At 39.5% G+C, this 26,420-nt stretch overlaps 1 protein-coding gene across 2 annotated transcripts; it reads left to right on the top strand.

Moving 5' to 3' along the window:
- Window positions 1–416: 416 nt before the first annotated feature.
- Window positions 417–26,420, top strand: trpm2 (transient receptor potential cation channel, subfamily M, member 2). 2 transcript variants are annotated; one of them, XM_058082696.1, is made up of 34 exons: window positions 417–461; window positions 2,974–3,038; window positions 3,120–3,288; window positions 5,955–6,135; window positions 8,316–8,479; window positions 8,567–8,741; window positions 8,913–8,974; window positions 9,056–9,256; window positions 9,838–9,940; window positions 11,174–11,295; window positions 11,371–11,736; window positions 12,599–12,736; window positions 12,812–12,941; window positions 13,902–14,047; window positions 14,768–14,880; window positions 15,697–15,795; window positions 16,618–16,684; window positions 16,763–16,834; window positions 16,993–17,111; window positions 17,183–17,315; window positions 17,424–17,595; window positions 19,185–19,365; window positions 19,444–19,625; window positions 20,364–20,496; window positions 20,578–20,665; window positions 20,741–20,825; window positions 20,917–21,056; window positions 21,158–21,222; window positions 22,864–22,890; window positions 22,973–23,059; window positions 23,144–23,222; window positions 25,000–25,101; window positions 25,349–25,462; window positions 25,538–26,420. In XM_058082696.1, the coding sequence occupies exons 1-34, from the start codon at window positions 432–434 to the stop codon at window positions 25,652–25,654; spliced, it is 4,227 nt and encodes a 1,408-aa protein (XP_057938679.1). In that variant the 5' UTR covers window positions 417–431; the 3' UTR covers window positions 25,655–26,420. The 2 variants fall into 2 exon arrangements, with proteins under 2 accessions (XP_057938679.1, XP_057938678.1); XM_058082695.1 differs by having other exon boundaries at window positions 16,618–16,834.

The following is a 26,420-nucleotide window of genomic DNA, read 5'->3' as shown; positions in this document are numbered from 1 at the left end:
TTTGTGTGCCCTTTGTTTTACCATTTTTCCTGTAAAAAAACCCTTTGAGTTAGTGTTATTTTTAGATTTGTCACACAAGTGTTTTTAAAGTTAGTGCTTTCATTATAACACACACACACAAGACCTTGTTTTTAAAACGTGCAAAAAAAAAAAAACATTAGGCAATTTTAGTTTTAGTGGTTGACTCCCCCACTCCCAAAACCTGTCACAAGAATATTTTTTGACACTATAGCATACACAAGACCTCATGAGGCAGTTGTGTTTTACAGTGGTTTTTGTACACAGTAAACAGCTTACTGTAAGAACGAATAACATACACACACACACACACACACACACACACACACACACACACACACACATACATACATACATCAGTTCAACTGACAAAGTAAGTTAGCTGGTCCCATCAACACTGCACATATATATTTATGCAGATCAACAGGCAAAGTCCTTCTCAGGTTAGCAACTGGCAGCCAGATTTATTTATTCATTCTTATTTTAGCATAGTGAGCTATTTAGCCGGGCACTGGTTAGCTAACTAGTGTTAGACTCTGGGTTAACATAGTATAGCTTATCTTTACAGCGAGTATATGTAATTTTCAAAGTTCTAAATACTGACCAGGAAGACGAGGGTGTACACTCGGTTTCTGTCGTTTTTTTTTAGAGAAGAACACACACATTACTTGTTTAACCTACCTTATTTGTGGATCGAAAGGACGACGGTCACTCTTCCCGCAGCTTAAATGGCGCCAAAAGCGGGCGCATTTTGGTGACGTCATCCCTAATCGCCGAGTTGTTTTTTTAAACTCTCAAAGGACACGGTTTGGTCTCTCCACTTTTAATATTTACTCTTGGTATAAATGTAATGGTTTTAAATATTTTGGAGCAGAATGAGGAATGTATTTTGTGATACACTTTTGCCTTACAATGGTTGGCTGCGGTGGGCGGAGCCTCGCTTTTAAATGAAGTCCTATTACAGGCATTCTAAGACATGATGGGTGATACCAGTTACTGATACCACTCTTTTGTCATTTTGAAGATACCGATGCCAATACATTGAGTGACTTGTTTACCTCCCAAAAGCACACGTTAAATACTGTCCATTGCCAACCTTAATATGTATTTTTGTAACATATTAGTAATCACAAATGACTATGACACAATGTAACATAAATATGGCCGCTGCAAAACTCATCAATTATATTATTTTTCATTTCTTCAGTTCTGATAATAAAACTTAAACTCAAAAAATCAATCAAATATCAAGTATTTGTGATTTTTTTAAAAACAAGACATATAGTTAGTTACCCTTAAAGATGTGGAAGTGCCTTTTCATTTATTAAGTTGTATTAATAGTTTAGTATATGTTAATACAACTTTTTTTTGGCCCTCGACACACTCATAATTTAATAAGAAAGCCATAAAAACACACACAGCAAAAATGCAGTAATTTTACAAGAATAAAGTTATTATTAACTATTCAGAAAAAAAGTTAATTTTAATGTAAAAAGTTGCAAGTTTACCAGAATAACACAATAATACATTGCATAATATGACATTTTAGTTGCATAAAGTTGAAATATTAAGGAAAAAGTGTACTTTCTTTTAAGTTGTAATACCATGACAAACAAAACAACAAATAGAGATGGATTTATTTTTTTTAATCAAGTTGCAGAAAAAGGAAATAGCAGAAATGGAAGAACAAGATAAGATTTATAATTTTAGTACAGTGGCATAGAACTGAAATAGTGAAGAAAAAATATGATTTTTTTTAGAGTTTAAATCTTATGAGAAACAAAGAAAACAAAATCAAGATGTCATTTTTTTTGTTGTCCTACTCTTCACAGATGTGAATTCATTGAACATACATGTTAAAGAATTGAATTTATTCATGATTATTATTATAAAAATCCATAAATTGTTGACTAAAACACTAATAAAAATAACCAAAATTGCCAAATAACAAATTACGTCATCTAGCGACTTCTTGCATAGCCAATAGCTACTTTTTTTTTTTTTTTTTACTGAGGAGTTGGCATTGAATTAATACAAAAACCAAAGAAAGAAAACATTTGGAGACGGTCCCCAGGCTTCTATAGAGATCAATTTTCATCAGACTGCTCACAGTTTGCGGGAACCACGAAACCAAAAAAAAAAAAAAATACAGCTGAATAGGTGCAGATTCTGGAAGAACTATAAAGCTTTGCGTGCTGGTTATTGTGAGTAGCTTCTCTATAGGAGTCCACAACTCAATACAAAGGGCCGAAAAATGAGCATAATAGATGCATACATGAGCTAACGAGCACGGTTATTAATTGATTTTCAGATAATTTTATCCAAACGCCCCCTAAATGAATGGCTCCCCCCCCCAAATCAACATTTTAGAAGTGAAAAGAGAAAAAAGAGAGGCTTGTTGAATAAATGTAAGTCACCTTTTATTACCTTTGATTGTCCATATTTCTGTTTTAATCGTTATCAAGGCATGCACAGAAATCTTAATTTATACATTGATATTATACATTAGCTGTGTGTTCATCACGGAGATGCCTGGAGTTGAATAAAATCTGTCCACTTATTTGTGAAATGCCATTGAATACAATCTGTGTTATGTTTCCAAGTGCTGCATCTTTAATGTTTTTTTTTTTTTTTGTTATAAAGTGGTAATTAATCCGCCATCAGTTGATGTAATGTATCGATCCATCGCCGGCATCTGACTTTCGGTAAATGGGAGGTCTGGCAGCCTGCTTAGCTCTCACTGACATCACACGAGTATAAGAGAGGAATGAGACAGCACAAACAGGCTGGACTCCGTGGAAGCTATTCCATACTGCTACCTGCTCCCAGACTCGGCCTGTCTTGTGTAGCGTTGCAGGGACTATGGCGGAGACAGGAGGGTCTCAGCTGATCCAGAATCTGACCTTAAGCGCGAGTGGTGCCATTAAGGTACTTTCTCTTTCACCTTCTTTCCAGCATGCCGCCTGGATCAGACACAACATCCGCAAGAAGGAGTGTTGCTTCTTTAAAAAAGGTGCCAGGTATGACTTGCTCCTGTGTTTAAAAGGTTCCACGAAACGACCTTGTCATTGACCCTCCGTGACCTCTTGTTGCTGCCACAGAGAGGATGTGTGCATGTGTGGCTACGGGAAGAGCCAGCATGCGGCCGAGGCCATCAAAGAAGAGGACTTCAATGGCGAGGTGTGGGACGCACACAGACATGTCCGTGAAGTACCCACAGACGCTTTCGGGGACATCAGCTTTGGTGGTTTGAGGCAGATGACGACCAAGGTAAAACATTACCTTTACTGGTAACACTTTAAGGTAACATTCATAAAGTACACGAAATTACAGTAGTTCATGAGGAGTGAAACTACCTAATCCGGTCTCACTTTACAATAAGGTATAGACAAATACAGTAGTTATTGAGGAACTAATGAAGAACTAATGACTAAGGCACATACATTTAGAGTAGTTACTGAGGAACAAATGAGTAGTTACTAGGGAACTAAGGCACATACATTTAGAGTAGTTATTGAGGAACAAATGAATAGGTACTGATGAACTAAGGCACACATTTAGAGTAGTTACTGAGGAACGAATGAGTAGTTACAGAGGAACTAAGGCACATACATTAAGAGTAGCTACTGAGGAACTAAGGCATATACATTTATAGTTGTTACTGAGGAACTAAGGCACACATTTAGAGTAGTTACTGAGGAACAAATGAGTAGTTACTGAGGAACTAAGGCACATACATTAAGAGTAGTTACTGAGGAACTAAGGCATATACATTTATAGTTGTTACTGAGGAACTAAGGCACACATTTAGAGTAGTTACTGAGGAACGATTGAGTAGTTACTGAGGAACTAAGGCACATATATTAAGAGTAGTTACTGAGGAACTAAGGCACATACATTTATAATTGTTACTGAGGAACTAAGGCACATACATTTAGAGTAGTTACAGAGGAACAAATGAGTAGTTACTGAGGAACTAAGGCACATACATTTTAGAGTAGTTATTGAGGAACGAATGAATAGGTACTGATGAACTAAGGCACATATTTAGAGTAGTTACTGAGGAACGAATGAGTGGTTACAGAGGAACTAAGGCACATACATTAAGAGTAGCTACTGAGGAACTAAGGCATATACATTTATAGTTGTTACTGAGGAACTAAGGCACACATTTAGAGTAGTTACTGAGGAACTAAGGCACATACATTAAGAGTAGCTACTGAGGAACTAAGGCACATACATTTATAGTTGTTACTGAGGAACTAAGGCACACATTTAGAGTAGTTACTGAGGAACTAAGGCACATACATTAAGAGTAGCTACTGAGGAACTAAGGCATATACATTTATAGTTGTTACTGAGGAACTAAGGCACACATTTAGAGTAGTTACTGAGGAACAAATGAGTAGTTACTGAGGAACTAAGGCACATACATTAAGAGTAGTTACTGAGGAACTAAGGCATATACATTTATAGTTGTTACTGAGGAACTAAGGCACACATTTAGAGTAGTTACTGAGGAACGATTGAGTAGTTACTGAGGAACTAAGGCACATATATTAAGAGTAGTTACTGAGGAACTAAGGCACATACATTTATAATTGTTACTGAGGAACTAAGGCACATACATTTAGAGTAGTTACAGAGGAACAAATGAGTAGTTACTGAGGAACTAAGGCACATACATTTTAGAGTAGTTATTGAGGAACGAATGAATAGGTACTGATGAACTAAGGCACACATTTAGAGTAGTTACTGAGGAACTAAGGCACATACATTAAGAGTAGCCACTGAGGAACTAAGGCACATACATTTAGAGTAGTTATTGAGGAACGAATGAATAGGTACTGATGAACTAAGGCACACATTTAGAGTAGTTACTGAGGAACGATTGAGTAGTTACTGAGGAACTAAGGCACATACATTAGGAGTAGTTACTGAGGAACTAAGGCATATACATTTATAGTTGTTACTGAGGAACTAAGGCGCATACATTTAGAGTAGTTACTGAGGAAATAAGGCACTTAAATTTATAGTTGTGACTGAGGAACTAAGGCACATACATTTAGAGTAGTTACTGAGGAAATAAGGCACATAAATTTATAGTTGTGACTGAGAAACTGAGGCACATATATTTAGAGTAGCTACTGAGGAATGAATGAGTAGTTACTGAGGAACTAAGGCACATACATTTATAGTTGTTACTGAGGAACTACGGCACATACATTTAGAGTAGTTACTGAGGAAATAAGGCACATAAATTTACAGTTGTGACTGAGGAACTGAGGCACATACATCTAGAGTAGCTACTGAGGAACGAATGAGTAGTTACTGAAGAACAAATGAAGAACTAATGACTGAGGCACACATTTAGATTAGTTACCAAGGCATTTACTCACATATTTAGAGTAGTTACTGAGAAGCTAATGAGTAGTTACTGAGGAACTAAGGCGCCCACATTTAGAGCAGTTATTGGGGAACAGAAGCACATAAATTTAGAGTAGTTACTGAGGAACCAATGAGCAATTACTGAAGAACTAAGGTGCACACATTTAGAATAGTTACTGAGGCACTAATGCACATACATTTAGAGTGGTTACTGAGGAATTATTGAAGAACTATTGAGAACTTGACTTAGGCACATCAATTTAGAGCAGTCACAGAGGTACTAATGAGTAGAGAGTAGTTACTGAGGAACTAAGGCACTTAGATTCATAGTAGTTACTGAGGAATGAATGAAGTACTAATGAGTAGTTTTTAGGGTTAGGTAGGTTTCCTCCTTGTTAACTGCTGTCATTTGAGTACCCTATTGTAAAGTATTACCCCTCAACATGACTCATTAGTTCCTCATTACTTCTTCATTAGTTACTACTCTAAATTTATGTACCAAAAATGCTCACAGGCCTTATATTGGACACATTTCCCTTCATTGTCAGTATGCCCGAGTGTCCACAGAGACCAGTCCCGAGGTCCTGTACCAGTTACTGACTGAACAGTGGAAGCTGTCTCCCCCAAACCTACTGATCTCAGTGACCGGAGGAGCCAAGAACTTCTATCTGAAGACGCGGCTCAAGAATGTTTTCCAAAGGGGCCTCATCAAAGTGGCGCAGACAACAGGTTAGCATCTCTGACAACATGCAAGTACTAGCACAACCATCAAACCATCACAATGGTCCAAAAGTTGATTCGGTCCTTGCCCCAAAATGTCACCATCACAAAGCCTTGATTATAATAATAATAATAATAATAATAATAATAATAATAATAATATGATAATGTATAGGCAATATTTTAAATAATATTTAAACATTTAATAAATAATTTTATTAAATATTATTTAAATATTAAAAAAAGTAATATTATTTAAATAAATAATATTTAAACATTTTGAACTGCCATAAAAGTATAAAAAGAAGTTAACCATGGTTTAATAAAACTAAAATAAAGTAAAACTGCTCACCGAAATCCTTCAAACATTTGTTTGTGTAGTGATACTGTCATCTAGTGGCGTGTATGATATGTGTTTTGTTTTTTTAACCAAAATTTCCATTGAACTCCAAATTGTGCATTTTTTTTAGCTTTTTGCTTCTTGGTTTGTTTCTTCTATGCTGATTTGTGTCATAGCTGTGTAACCCACAAAAAAAGTGCTTAGAACCAGATATTCCGGGATCCAATCCGGCTGCCATCATTCATTCAAGGGGTCGCGGGGGTGCTGGTGCCTATCCCAGCTGTCTTCAGGCGTGAGGCGCGGTACACCCTGGACTGGTGGCCAGCCAATCACAGGGCACATATAGACAAACAACCATTCACACTCCCATTCATACCTATGGACAATTTGGAGTCGCTAATTAACCTAGCATGTTTTTGGAATGTGGGAGGAAGCCGGAGTACCCGGAGAAAACCCACGCATGCACGGGGAGAACATGCAAACTCCACACAGAGATGGCCGAGGGTGGAATTGAACCCTGGTCTCTTAGCTGTGAGGTCTGCACGCTAACCACTAGACCGCCGTGCCGCTGGCTGCCATCATTTGAGGCTAAAAACATAATACGACTCAAATATTTCCTAATATGGCTGCATGCAATGCAAGCAGGGAGATCGGATAATGCCTGTCATTGCTAAACGGACATTGAACTGTGCCGATCAATGATCTCTATGGTCGCCAATGAGCTATAAAGTGACTCCTGATGCAATACAATAGGTGCGATTCCAATTTTTATGCAACAGGAGATTGTCGCAATTCAAATCTGAAGGGGCAGGAGAATTTAAAAAAAAACAATATCATCACTGCTAGTATGGTTGGAACATCGTAGTCTAAGTAATTTTTGTTTATTTTAGTTTGATTTAGTTACATAATACATTACCTGTACGGCTAACTTATCTGTACAGTTAAAACAGCCCCCAAATATTCATTCATTCATTCATTTTCTACCGCTTTTTCCCTCATGAGGGTCGCGGGGGTGCTGGAGCCTATCCCAGCTGTCTTTGGCGGGGTACACCCTGGACTGGTGGCCAGCCAATTAAATTCAATTCAATTCAATTCAATTCAATTCAATTCAATTCAATTCAATTCAATTCAATTCAATTCAATTCAATTCAATTCAATTCAATTCAATTCAATTCAATTCAATTCAATTTGTTTTCTACCGCTTATCTTCACGAGGGTCGCGGGGGTGCTGGAGCCTATCCCAGCTGTCTTTGGGCGAGAGGCGGGGTACACCCTGGACTGGTGGCCAGCCAATTAAATTAAATTAAATTAAATTAAATTAAATTAAATTAAATTAAATTAAATTAAATTAAATTAAATTAAATTAAATTAAATTAAATTAAATTAAATTAAATTAAATTAAATTAAATTAAATTAAATTAAATTAAATTAAATTAAATTAAATTAAATTAAATTAAATTTGTTTTCTACCGCTTATCCTCACGAGGGTCGCGGGGGTGCTGGAGCCTATCCCAGCTGTCTTTGGGCGAGAGGCGGGGTACACCCTGGACTAGTGGCCAGCCAATCACAGGGCACATATAGACAAACAACCATTCACACTCACATTCATACATTCATATGGCCAATTTGGAGTCGCTAATTAACCTAGCATGTTTTTGGAATGTGGGAGGAAAACATGCAAACTCCACACAGAGATGGCCGAGGGTGGAATTGAACCCTGGTCTCCTAGCTGTGAAGTCTGCGCGCTAACCACTCGACCGCCGTGCCGCCCCGCCCCCAAATATAATATAGTTAAATGCTTTTAGCTTGTACTACGTTATTAAATACTACACTGCTCTGCTATATCCAGGTGCTTGGATCATCACAGGCGGCACCAACACGGGTGTAATGAAGCATGTCGGCCAGGCGGTGAGGGATTACTCCCTGAGCAGCTCCATGCAGGGCCAGATTGTCACCATTGGACTGGCAACATGGGGAGTCATTAACAATAGAGATGTTTTGGTGCATTCACAGGTACTGTATAATACATTTTCATGGTTATATTCATCACTTATGTAGTATACGTATATTTGTATGAACTTTAAAGTATCTTCTCTTCAGGGTTGTTTCCCCGCCCATTACCCGATGGATGTTAAGGGTCGAATGCCGTGCCTTGATAACAACCACACTCACTTCCTGCTCGTGGATGATGGGACACACGGACGCTACGGTGTTGAAATCGATCTGCGGAGTCGTCTGGAGAAGTGCATTTCCGGAAAGCCTCTCGGAAACAAAGGTAGTATGCAATTCCAGGTAAATAATATCTGATGGACTCATGAATCAATACAAGGAACCATATTTGGGAGCCTGAACATCACATGACTTAGTATATTTTATTATATTTTCCACCGCTGTCACTTCCTCTATGCTGCTTTTTTAAACCACAACATGTGTTTTTCATTGCCAGCTGTTGGAGTGACCATCCCTGTGGTGTGTGTGGTTTTGGATGGAGGAGCAGGCACTCTCAACGTGAGTCTTCACTTCTGTTGTCTTTGTCTCCTCCCGGTCCAACCATGTTATATTTGTATCTGTGTGTCTCTCCACTCTCAGACCATCTACACAGCCATGCTCAACGACACACCGTGTGTGGTCTTAGAGGGCTCTGGAAGAATGGCCGACGTGATTGCCCACGCGGCGGGACTACCTGTGAGCCAGGTCACCATCAGCCTCATCCACCGCCTGCTGAAGAAGTTCCTCAGCCACGAGTATGACAACTTCTCTGACCTCAGTATCATCGAGTGGACCAAAAAGGTGAGTAAATACATTCTCTGTTTTATTTTATTTTATTTTATTTTATTTTATTTTATTTTATTTTATTTTATTTTATTTTATTTTATTTTATTTTATTTTATTTTATTTTATTTTATTTTATTTTATTTTATTTTATTTTATTTTATTTTATTTTATTTTATTTTATTTTATTTTATAGGTATAGGTATAGGTATAGGTATAGGTATAGGTATAGGTATAGGTATGAATGTGAGTGTGAATGGTTGTTTGTCTATATGTGCCCTGTGATTGGCTGGCCACCAGTCCAGGGTGTACCCCGCCTCTCGCCCGAAGAGAGCTGGGATAGGTTCCAGCACCCATGTAACCCTCGTGAGGATAAGCGGTAGAAAATGAATGAATAATTTAATTTAATTTAATTTAATTTAATTTAATTTAATTTAATTTAATTTAATTTAATTTAATTTAATTTAATTTAATTTAATTTAATTTAATTTAATTTAATTTAATTTAATTTAATTTAATTTAATTTAATTTAATTTAATTTAATTTAATTTAATTTAATTTAATTTAATTTAATTTAAATTGTCCACATCCTGTGACAGATTCAGGACATCATCAGGATGTCTCATCTGCTGACGGTGTTCCGAGGTGGCGGGGACAGTCACGGGGATGTGGATGTGGCCATTCTGCAAGCGCTCTTCAAAGGTGGGCTCGTTATTCCACATTCAAATTGTTTCCATCTCTGACCTCTATTTAATTATTAAAACAATTTCCTGGCCGGCTTCCTGCTGACTGAGAGAGGATCTGATGCCAAAAGTGAAATGTGTTCTCCTTTTCGGTTCTTGACTGGCACCAGTATCTCGTTATTAAAAGCCAGAGGGAGACGTTGCAGCAGTTAAGCAGGCTGATGCAAAGTGCAAGCAAATTGTTGGTCGGACAATATTTATGGAGCTCAGTGTTGTAAAATTATTTCATCGTTGTCATAAAAATTGGGTTCCAAGCACAAGAAAAATTAATGAATTTTGGGATATAAAGCGAAAAAGTGTGTGTGTCCTTCCTGATTTTTTTTTTTTAGCCCTGTTGCCGGAGGAGGAAAGTCTTTGTCCTCAAGAACCGGGTGCAGGCGGGACCAAGTGAGGGCATTTGCTTGAGATGAAAAATAAATAAACAAATCAAGAATAAAGAAAATCAATCAATCAGTAATAAATAAACATAATAATAATAATAATAATAAAACGGCAAATAATAAAAACTTAAGAAACCACATATAGTTGGTGGGTAGACAAATTATTTTTTTCAGATTAAAATGAACAAAGCATTATTAGAGCCCTGTAGACATGACAAAACACGACTATAGTCACATTTATACTTTTTTTTTATTTACAACATATTGCGCAACTGCAGGGTCTTGAGACACATGCTAACTCGCAAACTAGAGAGCTAGCGACCTAAACGGGTAGCCTTCAAGTTATATCCTTTAAACTTAAATAGCCAAAAACTTACCACTTCCACACGGATAGGGAGGATAACTATTAACAGTTATTTAACCTTTAACATGAACATTAATCAAACGTAATAATTTTTTCTGGGTACATGATACCATACAGCATCCATATCAAACTTACCACTTCCACACGGATAGGGAGGATAACTATTAACAGTTATTTAACCTTTAACATGAACATTAATCAAACGTAATAATTTTTCTGGGTACATGATACCATACAGCATCCATATCAAATTTGCGCGGGCCGCACTAACATTAAACTTTCATATCAAGGCGGGGGCCTCAAACTAGTGTCCTGCGGGCCACATTTGGCCCGCGTGCCGCGTGTATGAGACCACTGCCGTATACTGTATATTGTATATTGTATCATTCCAGCACAGGAAATATGCCATGTTACACATATTAACTCTCATTATACGGTACCGTCTTAGCTTCCAGGGCCAGTGAGTCACAGGAAATGGAGGGCTGGAGGAGGCAGCTGGAGCTGGCTATAGTCTGGAACCGAGTGGACATAGCCGCCACCGAGATCTTCACCGACGAAAGCCAGTGGAAGGTCGGTGAATCAGATGATTCCCGTAGCTATACTTGCAGTCACTTGCCTTAAAATGTGCTTTACTCTCCATTCCAGTCAGGTGCCCTCCATTGGGCCATGTTCTCGGCCCTGGCAGGGAACAAGCCCCAGTTTGTGAGTCTCCTTCTGGAGAACGGCGTGAGTCTAAGAGAGTTCCTGCAGAGTGAAGACACGCTGTGTGACCTCTACAAAAAGCTGCCCAGCTGCTTCTTCCTCCGCAAGCTGGCCAAACGTGTCCACTCATCCTGCTGCCGGAGGAGGAAAGTCTTTGTCCTCAAGAACCGGGTGCAGGCGGGACCGAGTGAGGGCATCTGCTTGAGTTTCGTTTCCGATGAGGTGCGGCACCTGCTGGGCAACTTCACCCAGCCCATCTACCCTCCGCCGACCATGACGTATCAGTTTAACATGGAGGATGCAGCATCGGTGAGCAAAATAAGCCACAACAAAAAAACTAAATAAAACTAAAATAATCATAACAGCAAAAAAATTGTGCCTTTTTACACAACATTTTCTTAGACCAGCGGTGATCAAACTGCAGACAGCAGGCCAAATCAGTCACGCCAAGCGTGTTTTAAAAACTTTTAATATAAAAACATTTCCCGGCAAAATGATTTGCAGTGCTTTTTTAGCACTGAGTCCCAAAATAATCAGATGCAATCTGTAGCTTGCAGAAAAAAGCCATTCAAACAACACAACTCCATTCAAATAAATATCTACCCATGCCCCCCCCCCAAAAAAAAAAAAACAGCACCGCAAGGCATGCTGGGTAGGCTGTGGTACTCGTTCTGTGTTTTTTGCATTTTTGCTTAATTGCAAAATATGTTGAGGAGCTTGTCATAGAAGTAAGCAAAGATTATTGTTATTATTATTATTGTTAATTACAGATCCCCATTAGTCCTCACTGCAGACTATTCTTCCTGGGGTCCAAAAAAATTACATTTCAAACTTCAAACATAATACAATAAAAACAGTCATTACAATTAAATAAAACTAAATCTAATCAAAATTAATCAACTTGCGGTATCCACTCCACACTACTAAGATGAGTTAAGATGCTGTAGATATCTGCTGTTCATATTGTTCATATTTTTGTGGTGGATGGACTACCCAGCATGCCTTGCAGGCGCTTGGAAAGAACAGTTTTAGGAAAGTTTCCTCATTGACTCACAAACTGCAGAATATTTAAACAATTATTAGTACTTCTGAAGTACAGGAAACGTTACGAGATTAGAATTTAGCCATCGTACAGAAGCACATTACCCAATCCCTTTCGCTGTCCTTCCAGCTGTCAAGAAGCCTATCAGGATCCCAAGCTCCCCTCAGGATGGACCTTGCCGAGGCCCAGAGAGACCCAGCTAGAGACCTTTTTCTTTGGGCAGTTGTACAAAACAATAAGGAGCTATCCGAAATTGCCTGGGAGCAGGTTGTGACAATAGGGACAAAGCTGGGGAACTGTATTTGTATATTTTGTATATTAAGTGTACTCTTATTTACACAGTGTACAGACTGCATATCCGCTGCTCTGGCCGCATGTAAGATCTTAAAGAAAATGGCGGAGGAAGAAAACGATGCGGATGAAGCCGTCAACATGCTAGAGCTGGCCAATGACTACGAAAGGCACGCTATAGGTATGAATATACTGTATACCGTATACCAGGGGTCTCAAACTCAATTTAAATGGGGGCCACCGGAGCTAGGGTCTGGGCAAGGCTGGGCCGCATCAGGTTTTAAAAAAAAAAATGCATTTATTAGAAACGGAAAAATATACAAACTTTTGGTTCCGATTTTCTACAATAAAAGCTCTGACAAAACATTCCACTGTTCTCAAATATCTTAATTTTTATTGTTCTGCACAAAATAAGATGGAAAATAAATAAACAAATCAAGAATAAAGAAAATCAATCAATCAGTAATAAATAAATATAATAATAATAATAATAATAAAACGGCAAATAATAAAAACTTAAGAAACCACATATAGTTGGTGTGTTGACAAATTATTTTTTTCAGATTAAAATGAACAAAGCATTATTAGAGCCCTGTAGACATGACAAAACACGACTATAGTCACATTTATACTTTTTTTATTTACAACATATTGCGCAACTGCAGGGTCTTGAGACACATGCTAACTCGCAAACTAGAGAGCTAGCGACCTAAACGGTAGCCTCCAAGTTATTTCCTTTAAACTTAAATAACCAAAAACTTACCACTTCCACACAGATAGGGAGGCTAACTATTAACAGTTATTTAACCTTTAACATGAACATTAATCAAACGTAATAAACAGTAGCCTTCAAGTTATTTCCTTTAAACTTAAATAGCCAAAAACCTACCACTTCCACACGGATAGGGAGGATAACTATTAAGAGTTATTTAACCTTTAACATGAACATTAATCAAACGTAATAATTTTTTCACTAACATTAAACTTTCATATCAAGGCGGGGGCCTCAAACTAGTGTCCTGCGGGCCACATTTGGGCCGCGTGTATGAGACCCCTGCCGTATACTGTATATTGTATATTGTATACTGTATACTGTCACATGAATGACAAAAGGCTGATTCATCCATCTCCTGTGTTGCAGGTGTGTTCACACAGTGTTACAGCAATGGTGAAGAGCGGGCTAAAAAGCTGCTGATTCGCGTGTCGCCATTATGGGGGAGGACCACATGCCTGAGACTGGCACTGGCAGCTAACTGTAAAAGCTTTGTGGCGCTGTCGGGTGTTCAGGTACGGTGATAATGCCCCCGCATGAGTTATCTCGACACTTTTAATCCACCTCAATAAGTGTCTAAGTCTATTATTACATATGTGCTTCAGTAAAAGTATGACCAAAAAGATGTTTTTTTTAAATAACTAACACAGATAGCATCATGTTTCACTATATATGAACAGCAATTTAACATGGTAAAAACATAAACTATTCAAAATAATATTTTTGAAGAGCCTTGAACCAGTCATGATGTGCTATACATGTCACTATATTTACTTACTGACGGTTACTATGGTAACCATTATGTCATTGTATGGTCATATCACCTCGTACTTTGCTACGGGACAAAAATAAAAATAATAAAATATTTGATTTTTTAAATTATTTTATTATTTTAATATTTTTAATTTTAATTAAAAAAATAAAATTTAATAAAATTAAAAAAATGTAATTTTTTTTAAAAAAATTTAAAATTATATTAGGAAAGCAGGAAGTGAACAAATGTAACAGTTACAGATTGTAAAAGTACCAGATGGAGGGGTAGGATTTAATAAGCTTTGCTTCTTCCTACTCCTTTTGGACATGTGGAACTGTGAACTGATTATGTGATGCATTCAATTGTAATCTGATGCATGTTCAAATGAAATTAAACCATTACCATTACCATAAACACAATTAAACATTAAAACAAACAAAAAAAAGCAATGACTTTTGTGACCCCCCCCCTCCTTCCTCAGGCCCTCTTGACTCAGATCTGGTGTGGGGAGCTTTCGGTGGACAATCATGTGTGGAGAGTGATGATCTGCATGATATGCTTTCCACTCATCTACACTGGCTTTCTGACTTACAGGTGAAGTTGAATGGTTTTGTTCAGATCCAAACGTAAACATAGCAATCCCTGTATGCTAGCGGTGTGACAAGATCTCATGCTACAAGATTAAAATGTGACAAGATTAAGAAATCTTGGCGGGACTCGGTCTGGAATGATAATACATATATGAATTAGTTAATCACACAGTGAATGAAAATTAACTCAATCACTAACTCAATATGTTGCCATGTGCACACATGTCTGTTTTCCTCGTCGATAAGCAGTAGAAAATGAATGAATGTTGCCTCTGTTGCACGGCGGTCGAGTGGTTACCACGCAGGCCTCACAGCTAAGAGCCCCGAGTTCAATTCCACTCTCGGCCATCTCTGTGTCGAGTTTGCATGTTCTCCCCGTGCATGCGTGGGTTTTCTCCGGGTACTCCGGTTTCCTCCCACATTCCAAAAAAACATGCTAGGTTAATTAGCCACTCCAAATTGTCCATAGGTATGAATGTGAGTGTGAATGGTTGTTTGTCTATATGTGCCCTGTGATATGCTGTCCACCAGTCCAGGGTGTGGGATATGTTCCAGCACTTCTGCGCGACCCTCGTGAGGATAAGCGGTAAAAAATGAATGAAGTTTTGTAATTGTGTGTACTTGAAGGCACCACCAGATGGTAGCAATGCCTCTTAAGACATTATTAGCGTCCTTATCGATTGATGATGTTGATGAATAATTTATAATGTGCAGAAACGACTTTGATGGTTCTGTTTCCTTGTGTAGCAAATCAATATACAATGTTCATTAGTCTCTCCCGGTGGATTGTACATGTTTTTTTTTTTTTTTTTTTTTCTAGACGTGATGAGTTAATCCAACGGGAAGTGGAAAAAAACAAAGCTATAAAGACAGTGGAGAGTGTGACAGGAAGTGTGTTCACAACCAAAGTCAAAAGCTGGTGAGTAAACATTTAGTTTTCAGTGTAATAATTATGGGCTTGCATTATTGAGCAAGCCCATATTGTTATTCCTTGTGATGTTTTAGCTATTATTATATCTTAATCTTCCCATTTTTGTGCGCGTAATGCGGCAAAAAACGCAAGAAGGACCCCCACACATGTTACACCGCCGGAATCCTGACGCTCAGGACTACAGCGGTATTTTTTTTTTGGAACATTTTGTGTAACCATGGCGACGCTATTCACCAAAACGTTCAAAAATGGGCCACTAGATTAGATACACCTGTTCTATTTTTAGAACAGCCACATTCTAGGGAAAACGAGAATTTACAGACTTTTCACAGCCTTGTAGCTCAGCCATACGGCCACGTAGAAACGTGATTAACGGCTCATTTTTTAGATAAACTTCTCAACTCTCCCTGTGGCTAAGTGCTAATTGCTAGCATGTTAGCATTTAAGCTAATTTACTCATGTCTAAAGGCAAATACACACATGGCATGATGTAGGAAGGTTATAGGACAACCTTGGCACTTTCTAAACTTGAGGCCCTCTTGCTAGGTGCTAGCATGATGACTGTTAGCATGTTAGCATTTTAGCTAATTTACTCATTTCTAAAGGCAAATAGACACATGGCATGATGTGGGGACACTATGGGACAGCATCAACCTTTTCGGTACTTGAGGCTGTCTTGCTAGGTGCTAGCACGGTAGCCGTTGGCGCACCGGGCCCGAGGTTCACAGCACACGTGGCAAGCCCATCAAAATTTCCGTGGGAATTTTCTAGTTGTTGTTAACGTTTGTGATCTTTCGTGCTCCCGATTAGCGACCTCACCACCATGAAGTCTCTGAACTGCTGGACCAGACTGACCGGCCTCTACAGTTCCCCGCAGGTTAAGTTTTACTGGAACATTGTGTCGTACTTCGCTTTCCTCTTCCTGTTTGCGGTGGTGCTGATGATGGACTTCCAGGCCACACCTTCTCCTGGGGAGATTCTGCTATATGTGTGGCTCTTCTCCCTGGTGTGTGAGGAGGTCCGGCAGGTAAGAGATACTTATATCGTAAACCATTTCATTTCTGGTTCTATGGTTATAATCACATGTGTCTTCTCTGCTATCACTGGAAGAAATTCATACACTAAATGCTATTCTAACTGTCAACAATATCTCATAGCAATATCAATATCTTCTTCTCACTTCAGTTGTTTTATGACCCAGATGGATTTGGGTTCCATAAGAAAGCCAGGGTGTACATTCGAGAACTGTGGAATATTTTAGACGTTCTGTCCATCATCCTCTTTATTATCGGCCTCGTGTTTAGGTGAGTTACCTTTAAATTTAATGGTGGTCCATCTCCTGGTTGGTCTTGAAGGCCACTTTCTTGTCTTGAAGGCTAACGACGAAGCTGTTCTATACCGGTAAGATCATCCTCTGCATTGATTTTGTAGTCTTCTGCTTGCGTCTCATGGCCATCTTCAGCATCAGTCGTACACTTGGACCTAAGATTATCATTGTCAGGAGAATGGTAAGACAATCCATATGCAAAAATCACATACATAAAAGATGATCCGATACAGAAATGTTTCTGAATTATATCTTAACTGGTGTGTTTACATCTTGACTCTTGATCCAGATGATGGACATGTTCTTCTTCATGTTCCTGCTGAGCATCTGGGTGGTGGCGTACGGTGTGGCCAAACAGGGTATCCTGATCCATAATGACAATCGTCTGGAATGGATCATCCGTGGAGCTGTTTACGAGCCGTATCTCATCATCTTTGGCAACGTTCCCACCAACGTGGATTGTGAGCAGAAATACAAATAAATACAATTTAGTTGATGGCTATTAAAGGGGATCAATTACGCTCATTTTTGGCGCTTTGTATTGAGTTGTGGACTCCTGTTGAGCAGCTACACACGAAAGCTTTCTAGATCTTCCAGATTCTGCACCTCTTCCTGCAGTTTTCCATGGACTTCCTGCTTGTGACACAAGCAGTATGTTTAATTTAGTACACCAAACTCCGGCACTGCTCTAGACACGCCCACTCCGCTGTGATTGGTCACGCTCCCAAGCGCTCCCGAGGACTTCCGGATACGTACAGTAGGCCGGCATTTACTGAGTGTAGGCAATCTGCAGCCCATATAAGGAAGTCCGTATCACATTGTTTGTAGATCTAGGTGTTAGAAAAATCTGTGTTAAACCTGGGACTGCGTGCTAACCACTCGACCGCCGTGCAGCCGTTATGGGATTCAAATATATGTTTTTTTTTCCATTGCCATTTGTTTTGCGAAAGGCGGGGTACACCCTTGACTGGTGGCCAGCCAATCAATCACAGGGCACATATAGACAAACAACCATTCACACTCACATTCATACCTATGGACAATTTGGAGTCGCTAATTAGCCTAGCATGTTTTTGGAATGTGGGAGGAAACCGGAGTACCCGGAGAAAACCCACGCATGCACGGGAAGAACATGCAAACTCCACACAGAGATGGCCGAGGGTGGAATTGAACTTGGGTCTCCTAGCTGTGAAGCCTGTGTGCTAACCACCCGGCCTCTGTGCAGCACTGGTTCAGTATATTTTTCATCAAAATAGTAGTCATGCCAAAATGTTGTGTTGCTGCTGGATGTTCACAGTATCCGAGGGATACTGTCGTGGAGGTGCTGGAGCCTAGCCCAGCTGTCTTTTGGTGAGAGGCGGGGTACACCCTGGACTGGTGGCCAGCCAATCACAGGGCACATATAGACAAACAACCATTCACACTCACATTCATACTTATGGACAATTTGGAGTGGCTAATTAGCCTAGCATGTTTTTGGAATGTAAACCGGAATACCCGGAGAAAACCCACGTATGCACGGGGAGAACATGCAAACTCCACACAGAGATGGCCGAGGGTGGAATTGAATTTGGGTCTCCTAGCTGTGAGGCCTGTGTGCTAACCACTCGTCCACCGTGCAGCCCAATATTCAACATAAATTCAAACCTACATACCAAATTTCAAATTTAAAAAAAATATGTATATTGTGAGGGCGGCACGGCTGTCGAGTGGTTAGCGCGCAGACCTCACAGCTAGGAGACCAGGGTTCAATTCCACCCTCGGTTATCTCTGTGTGGAGTTTGCATGTTCTCCCCGTGCATGCGTGGGTTTTCTCCGGGTACTCCGGTTTCCTCCCACATTCCAAAAACATGCTAGGTTAATTAGCGACTCCAAATTGTCCATAGGTATGAATGTGAGTGTGAATGGTTGTTTGTCTATATGTGACCTGTGATTGGCTGGCCACCAGTCCAGGGTGTACCCCGCCTCTCGCCCGATGACAGCTGGGATAGGCTCCAGCACCCCCGTCCTATTCCGTGCCTTGTTTAAAAGATGTGATTTCCCAATGCAGACGCTGCGTTTGACATGGACTCCTGCAGCATGAACGCCACCGATCCCTTAAAGCCCAAATGTCCCGTGCTGAATGAAAACCAAACCCCAGCCTTCCCGGAGTGGCTCACCATCATCATGCTGTGTGTTTACCTTCTCTTTGCTAACATACTTCTGCTCAACCTGCTGATCGCCATCTTCAAGTACGTCGTCCCACTACTTCATTCTTCATACTCGCACGTTTTTTTTCACCCGAGTCTTCTCTTGTTATCTCTTTTCAGCTTCACATTCCAGGAAGTGCAGGACAACACTGATCGAATATGGAAGTTCCAGAGATATGAGCTTATCAAGGAATACCATAGCCGCCCTGCTGCCCCTCCTCCCTTCATCATCCTCAGCCATCTGTACATCTTCATAAGGAACGTGGTGCTGTGCAGGCCATCCCATAAATCCAGAAAGTTTAGTGAGTACGCCACAGATTGGGAATCCATTCTATGAACATTAAAAGGCACAAGGCATATTATATTATGTTATGTTATGTTATGTTATGTTATGTTATGTTATGTTATGTTATGTTATGTTATGTTATGTTATGTTATGTTATGTTATGTTTATTATATTATATTATATTTATTATATTATTATATTATTAATATATCATTATATATATTATTATTTTATATTATATTACATTATTTTACTTTATTTTATCTTTATTACATTAGATTACATTACATTGAAGCTGTATTACATTACATTACATTATTATATTATTATGATTATCATTATATATTATTATATTATATTATTATTATTAAGATTTAACAATTTTTGATACTGCATATGGCAGTATTATTATATTATATTATACATTATATATATAATATTATATTAATATTATATTATATTACTATATACTATATTATATATTATAATTAATTATATAATTATAATATGTTATAATATAATATATAATAATATAATATATAATAAATCATAATACAATATTATAATTTAATATAATATAATATGTTAATATGAAACAGTTACAATCAGTAACTGTTGGATATTACATAATATAATATATAATATAATATATATATATGTATATATATATATATAATATCATATCATCCTCCATGAACCAGGAAGTAACCTGCTAATACACACATTTTTAACATTCCATAATCTTTCTCTTGAGGAACGGAGCTCCCTCACATTGAGGAGGAGGAGCTGCTGTCATGGGAGACCTTGATGAAGGACAGGTACCTGCTGTCCACGCAGCAGCAGCAGAGTGAGACGATGGAGCGATGCATCGTGGACACGGCGCAGAAGTAAGAAGGACGCAATACGTTTTCCAAAGGAACGACGGAGAGTCGTTTTCACGTACTCTTTTGTTGTTTTTCTCCCCAAAGAATCGCCACCATAACTGATAGGTTGGAGCGGGAAGAGGAGATGAGCTCTGTGATCTTGATGAAACGACTGACGCGACTGGAGGAGCAGGTTGTTGTGGCAGATATTACAAAAGTACAAGTCGCGGTCTGTGACGCGTCGTTTTCATTGAATTTGATCATGCAGGTTGTCCAGTCAGCCAAAGGCCTGCAGTGGATTATGGACAGTCTGAAATCCAGGGGTCTTGCTTTGAAAGAAGACCAACCACTCAGTCTGCTAGCACCTTTCTTCCTATTTCATTACATTCCATATCATATATATATTTATTACAAAAACATACATATTTGTTCCCTTTGCTGCAGCCGTACTTCCAACAGTGAAGGATTTGTCCGAAACATCGGTGAAAGAATCGGATGGGTTCCATTTCAAGGCACGCCAGTTCCACTACCCCAACAGCAAAGTCACCCGCTTCCCGGTGCCCGAGGAGAAGGTGCCGTGGGAGGTAATTAACATTTACATTAACATTTCACCCACTGCTCCATACCGCAAATATTTTTGATCTACATGTGACGGACCATTTTGTGTTACTGTTGTTGTTTTCAGGTCAGCTTCAGCTCATACTTGCCTTCTTATTATAGCGCAGAGGACAAAGGAGATAACGTGGATGGGTAGGATTTTGTTATTTCCTGTAACACTTGCAGTCTATCCTGTAAAGCCCCTTCACCGCAGTTTGGAATTCAAACCGCCATCATGGGTGACATCACGCAAAATATTCATTTTTCCTCACGAGGGTCGCGGTGGTGCTGGAGCCTATCCCAGCTGTCTTTGAGAGGCGGGGTACACCCTGGACTGGTGGCCAGCCAATCACAGGGCACATATAGACAAACAACCATTCACACTCACATTCATACCTATGGACAATTTGGAGTCGCTAATTAACCTAGCATGTTTTTGGAATGTGGGAGGAAACCGGAGTACCCGGAGAAAACCCACGCATGCACGGGGGGAGAACATGCAAACTCTACACAGAGATAACCGAGGGTGGAATTGAACCCTGGTCTCCTAGCTGTGAGGTCTGCGCGCTAACCACTCGACAGCCGTGCCGCCCTCACAACATACATATATTTTTTTTTTAATTAGAAATTTGGTATGTAGGTTTGAATTTATGTTATGTTGGGCTGCACGGTAGTCGAGTGGTTAGCACGCAGGCCTCACAGCTAGGAGACCCAAATTCAATTCCACCCTCTGCCATCTCTGTGTGGAGTTTGCATGTTCTCCCCGTGCATTCACAACCATTCACACTCACATTCATACCTATGGACAATTTGGAGTCGCTAATTAACCTAGCATGTTTTTGGAATGTGGGAGGAAACCGGAATACCCGGAGAAAACCCACGCATGCACGGGGAGAACATGCAAACTCCACACAGACATGGCCGAGGGTGGAATTGAACTTAGGTCTCCTTTCTAAAGTTGTAGCCATTTCTAAAATTGTGGGACTCCAGCAAACCATAGTGAGAGCCATTTATCCACAAGTGGTCAAAAAATGGAACACTGGTGAACCTTCCCAGAAATGGCCCGCAACCGCTATTCCATAGTGAACATGTAAACTCCACACAGAGATGGCTGAGGGTGGAATTGAACTCGGGTCTCCTAGCTGTGAGGCCTGCACAGTAACCACTCGACTACCGTGCAACAGAGTCAACATTCATTCATTTTCTACCGCTTATCCTCTCGAGGGTCGCGGCGGTGCTGGAGCCTATCCCAGCTGTCTTCGGGCAAAAGGCGGGGACTGATGGACTCGTGGCCAGCCAATCACAGGGCACATATAGACAAACAACCATTCACACTCACATTCATACCTATGGACAATTTGGAGTCGCTAATTAACCTAGCATGTTTTTGGAATGTGGGAGGAAACCGGAGTACCCGGAGAAAACCCATGCATGCACGGGGAGAACATGCAAACTCCACACGGAAATGGCCGAGGGTGGAATTGAACTCGGGTCTCCTAGCAGTGAGGCCTGCACGGTAACCACTCGACTACCTTGCAACAGAGTCAACATTCATTCATTTTCTACCGCTTGTCCTCTCGAGGGTCGCGGCGGTGCTGGAGTCTATCCCAGCTGTCTTTGGGCGAGAGGCGGGGTACACCCTGGACTGGTGGCCAGCCAATCACAGGGCACATATAGACAAACAACCATTCACACTAGACCGCCGTGCCGCCCCACGCAAAATACAGTAAAAAGTAAAAAAAATCCAAATCCATAATTTTAAATGAACTAAGCCTGTTGTTGTCTTCCTCACAGATCAGAATCCATCTTGGAAAACTACAGGTATGGTTCTTCACGGCCCAGTACAGTCATGTTACCATCATGCTTCATTGTCTCATGTATCTGATTCCATAATTGACACTAGAAACCCTGGAGGGAGAACCGGCATCAGGGGTCAGGGTTCGCTCAACCATCTGGGTCCAAATCTGCATGTAGACCTTGTGATTACACGGTGGGGTCAAATCAAACAGATCCAAGTGGAATGTGGGCTTCCAGGATCTGATATACATTAGGTTGGATGTTTTTCTTTGTCCAGTGTGAGGGACAGTGGACGGTCAGTTTTGGAATTTCTGGCTGTTGCCGATGAGCACCTGAAGACCTTGGTTCTACCTGGGGTGAGTCCCACTGACAATTCATTGTGGTTTGACTTTACAATTAGGTACACAAAAATACAGTAGTTACTGAGGAACTAATGAAGGACTAACAAGGAACTAATGACTAAGTTACATACATTTAGAGTAGTTATTACAGTAGTTACTTAGGAACTAAGGAAGGACTAATGAGGAACTAATGACTAAGGCACATACATTTAGAGTAGTTATTACAGTAGTTACTCAGGAACTAATGAAGTACTAACAAGGAACTAATGACTAAGGTACATACATTTAGAGTAGTTATTACAGTAGTTACTGAGGAACTAAGGAAGGGCGAACGAGGAACTAACGACTAAGGCACATACATTTAGAGTAGTTATTACAGTAGTTACAGAGGAACTAAGGAAGGACTAATGAGGAACTAATGACCAAGGCACATACATTTAGAGTAGTTATTACAGTAGTTACTCAGGAACTAATGAAGTACTAACAAGGAACTAATGACTAAGGTACATACATTTAGAGTAGTTATTACAGTAGTTACTGAGGAACTAAGGAAGGGCGAACGAGGAACTAACGACTAAGGCACATACATTTAGAGTAGTTATTACAGTAGTTACAGAGGAACTAAGGAAGGACTAATGAGGAACTAATGACCAAGGCACATACATTTAGAGTAGTCATGACAGTAGTTACTGAGAAACTAATGAAGTAGTTCTAACGGAGAACTAATGACTAAGGCACATACATTTAGAGTAGTTATTACAGTAGTTACTGAGGAACTAATGAAGGGCTAACAAGGAACCAATGACTAAGGCACACACATTTAGAGTAGTTATTACAGTAGTTACTGAGGAACTAATGAAGGGCTAACAAGGAACCAATGACTAAGGCACACACATTTAGAGTAGTTATTACAGTAGTTACTGAAGAACTAATGAAGGACTAATGAAGAACTAATGACTAAGGCACAGACATTTAGAGTAGTTATTACAGTAGTTACTGAGGAACTAATGAAGGACTAATGAGGAACTAATGACTAAGGCACATACATTTAGAGTAGTTATTACAGTAGTTACTGAGGAACTAATGAAGTACTAACAAGGAACTAATGACTAAGGTACATACATTTAGAGTAGTTATTACAGTGGTTACTGAGGAACTAAGGAAGGGCTAACGAGGAACTAATGACTAAGGCACATACATTTAGAGTAGTTATTACAGTAGTTACTGAGGAACTAATGAAGGACTAACGAGGACCTAATGACTAAGGCACATACATTTAGAGTAGTTATTACAGTAGTTACCGAGGAACTAATGAAGGACTAATGAGGAACTAATGATTAAGACACATACATTTAGAGTAGTTATTACAGTAGTTACCGAGGAACTAATGAAGGACTAACGAGGAACTGACTAAGGCACTTACATCTAGAGTAGTTATTACAGTAGTTACTGAGGAACTAATGAAGGACTAATGAGTAACTAATGACGAAGGCACATACATTTAGAATAGTTATTACAGTAGTTACTGAGGAACTAATGAAGAACTAATGACTAAGGCACATACATTTAGAGTAGTTATTACAGTAGTTATTGAGGAACTAAAGAAGAACTAATGACTGGAGTAGTTACTGAGGACCTAAGGCAGATACATTTAGAGTAGTTATGAATATCGTAGACTAGTTACTGAAGAACTAATGAGTAGCGGTTAGGGTCAGGTAGCTTCGGCTGTCATTTTGTGTCCCTTATGGTAAAGTAAACATTTACCTTGCATCTCCCAATTAAACCCCTGCAGGGACCCGTCGAAACTGTGGATCGGCTGCCAACGGCTTTGATGAGAACCATGGGCAAGAACTTGTATGAAAAATTACATGAAAAAATAGCCGAGGGAACACTGGTAGGTCCACACTTTGGTGAGTAAATATCAATGCAGTAAAGTACAACGGCCTTTGAATGCACCGAAATAAATAGAAAATAAATGAAAATAAACAGATACTAGATTAAACAATTCATAGTAATGGTGATAAATGAATGAAAACTATTGCCTGATATATGTGATATTGGCATACATACTTCCGCTATTAAAATCAATAATTGATCATTTATTGTCTGATTGTGTATTCCTTTGTGTTTTTGTGCTTCAGGTGTTTGAAGGTTACGTGGACGACACCAGGAACACAGATAACGCCTGGGTGGAAACCACAGTCATCAACCTTCACTTGGACTCAAGCGCTGATTCCGAGGATATCATCAACATGGTGAGAAGATATCTTCATCTGCTGTCCTCTGCATGATGCTTCCAGGCCATAACATGGATGTTCTGACCCTCTCAGGTGATGTCCAGCCGTGGTTCTCTGCAGTGGCTGGAGGTCAGCTGCAAAACTAGACTGTGCTTAGACCATAGCGACTCACTGAGGCGGATCGCCATGCTGCATAATAGGAACTCTTAATTGGAACTCCTGGTGGGGCTCCAGGCATGGATCAAGGCTTTTGAGGGCACACCGTTTTCCCTAAAAATCCACGCTGTTGCACTGCAAGCACTTAAGCCATATCTGCTGCTGCTCAGTATCTAATCAAATTTAATGTAACCTTACTGAAAGTATGCACAATCTTCAGGTATGTTCTTTACATGAATGTTTCTGACTCCTTAACATACATTTCTCCATAATCAACTGACAGATGTCCAACAACTAAGCGCTATTTTGGACAATAGTTATGGCACATATAGCTGAAAATGCACACCCATTTAAAGAAAGCCATTTCACAGGCTGCAGTGTTAGCAATCGAACGGACGAATAAAAGTGTGATCCTCGGCAAAGTATACCTGAATGCTTTCTCGTGTGTGATTGTGTAAAAAATAGAAGTGATAGAAATGGTAACATGAAAGTGTTTGCTAAGCGCCTACCTCCGGAAATGCTAAAAATGGCAGTAGAATTATTTTAGCATGCTAACACCTACTATGATAGAAAGTTTCTGTTTAAGTTCATATGAATGGAAATCGCAAAAAATGCTATTATGCTCATGTTTGCATGCTAGCAATGTTGGATGCTGTCTGTCTGCTGCTAGCAATGTTAACATGATAATATTAGCATGTAAACATTGCTACATGCTAATATTTGTTAACAATGTTAACATGATAATATTAGCATGTAAACATTGCTACATGCTGATATTTGTTAACATTGTTAATATCATGTTAAAAAAACAGTATGAGGA

This window comes from Doryrhamphus excisus, chromosome 9 (assembly GCF_030265055.1).
Source record: "Doryrhamphus excisus isolate RoL2022-K1 chromosome 9, RoL_Dexc_1.0, whole genome shotgun sequence".
Taxonomy (NCBI): domain Eukaryota; kingdom Metazoa; phylum Chordata; class Actinopteri; order Syngnathiformes; family Syngnathidae; genus Doryrhamphus; species Doryrhamphus excisus.
The sequence above is the reverse complement of the archived record's forward strand: the minus strand, read 5'-3'. Positions and strand labels throughout refer to the sequence as shown.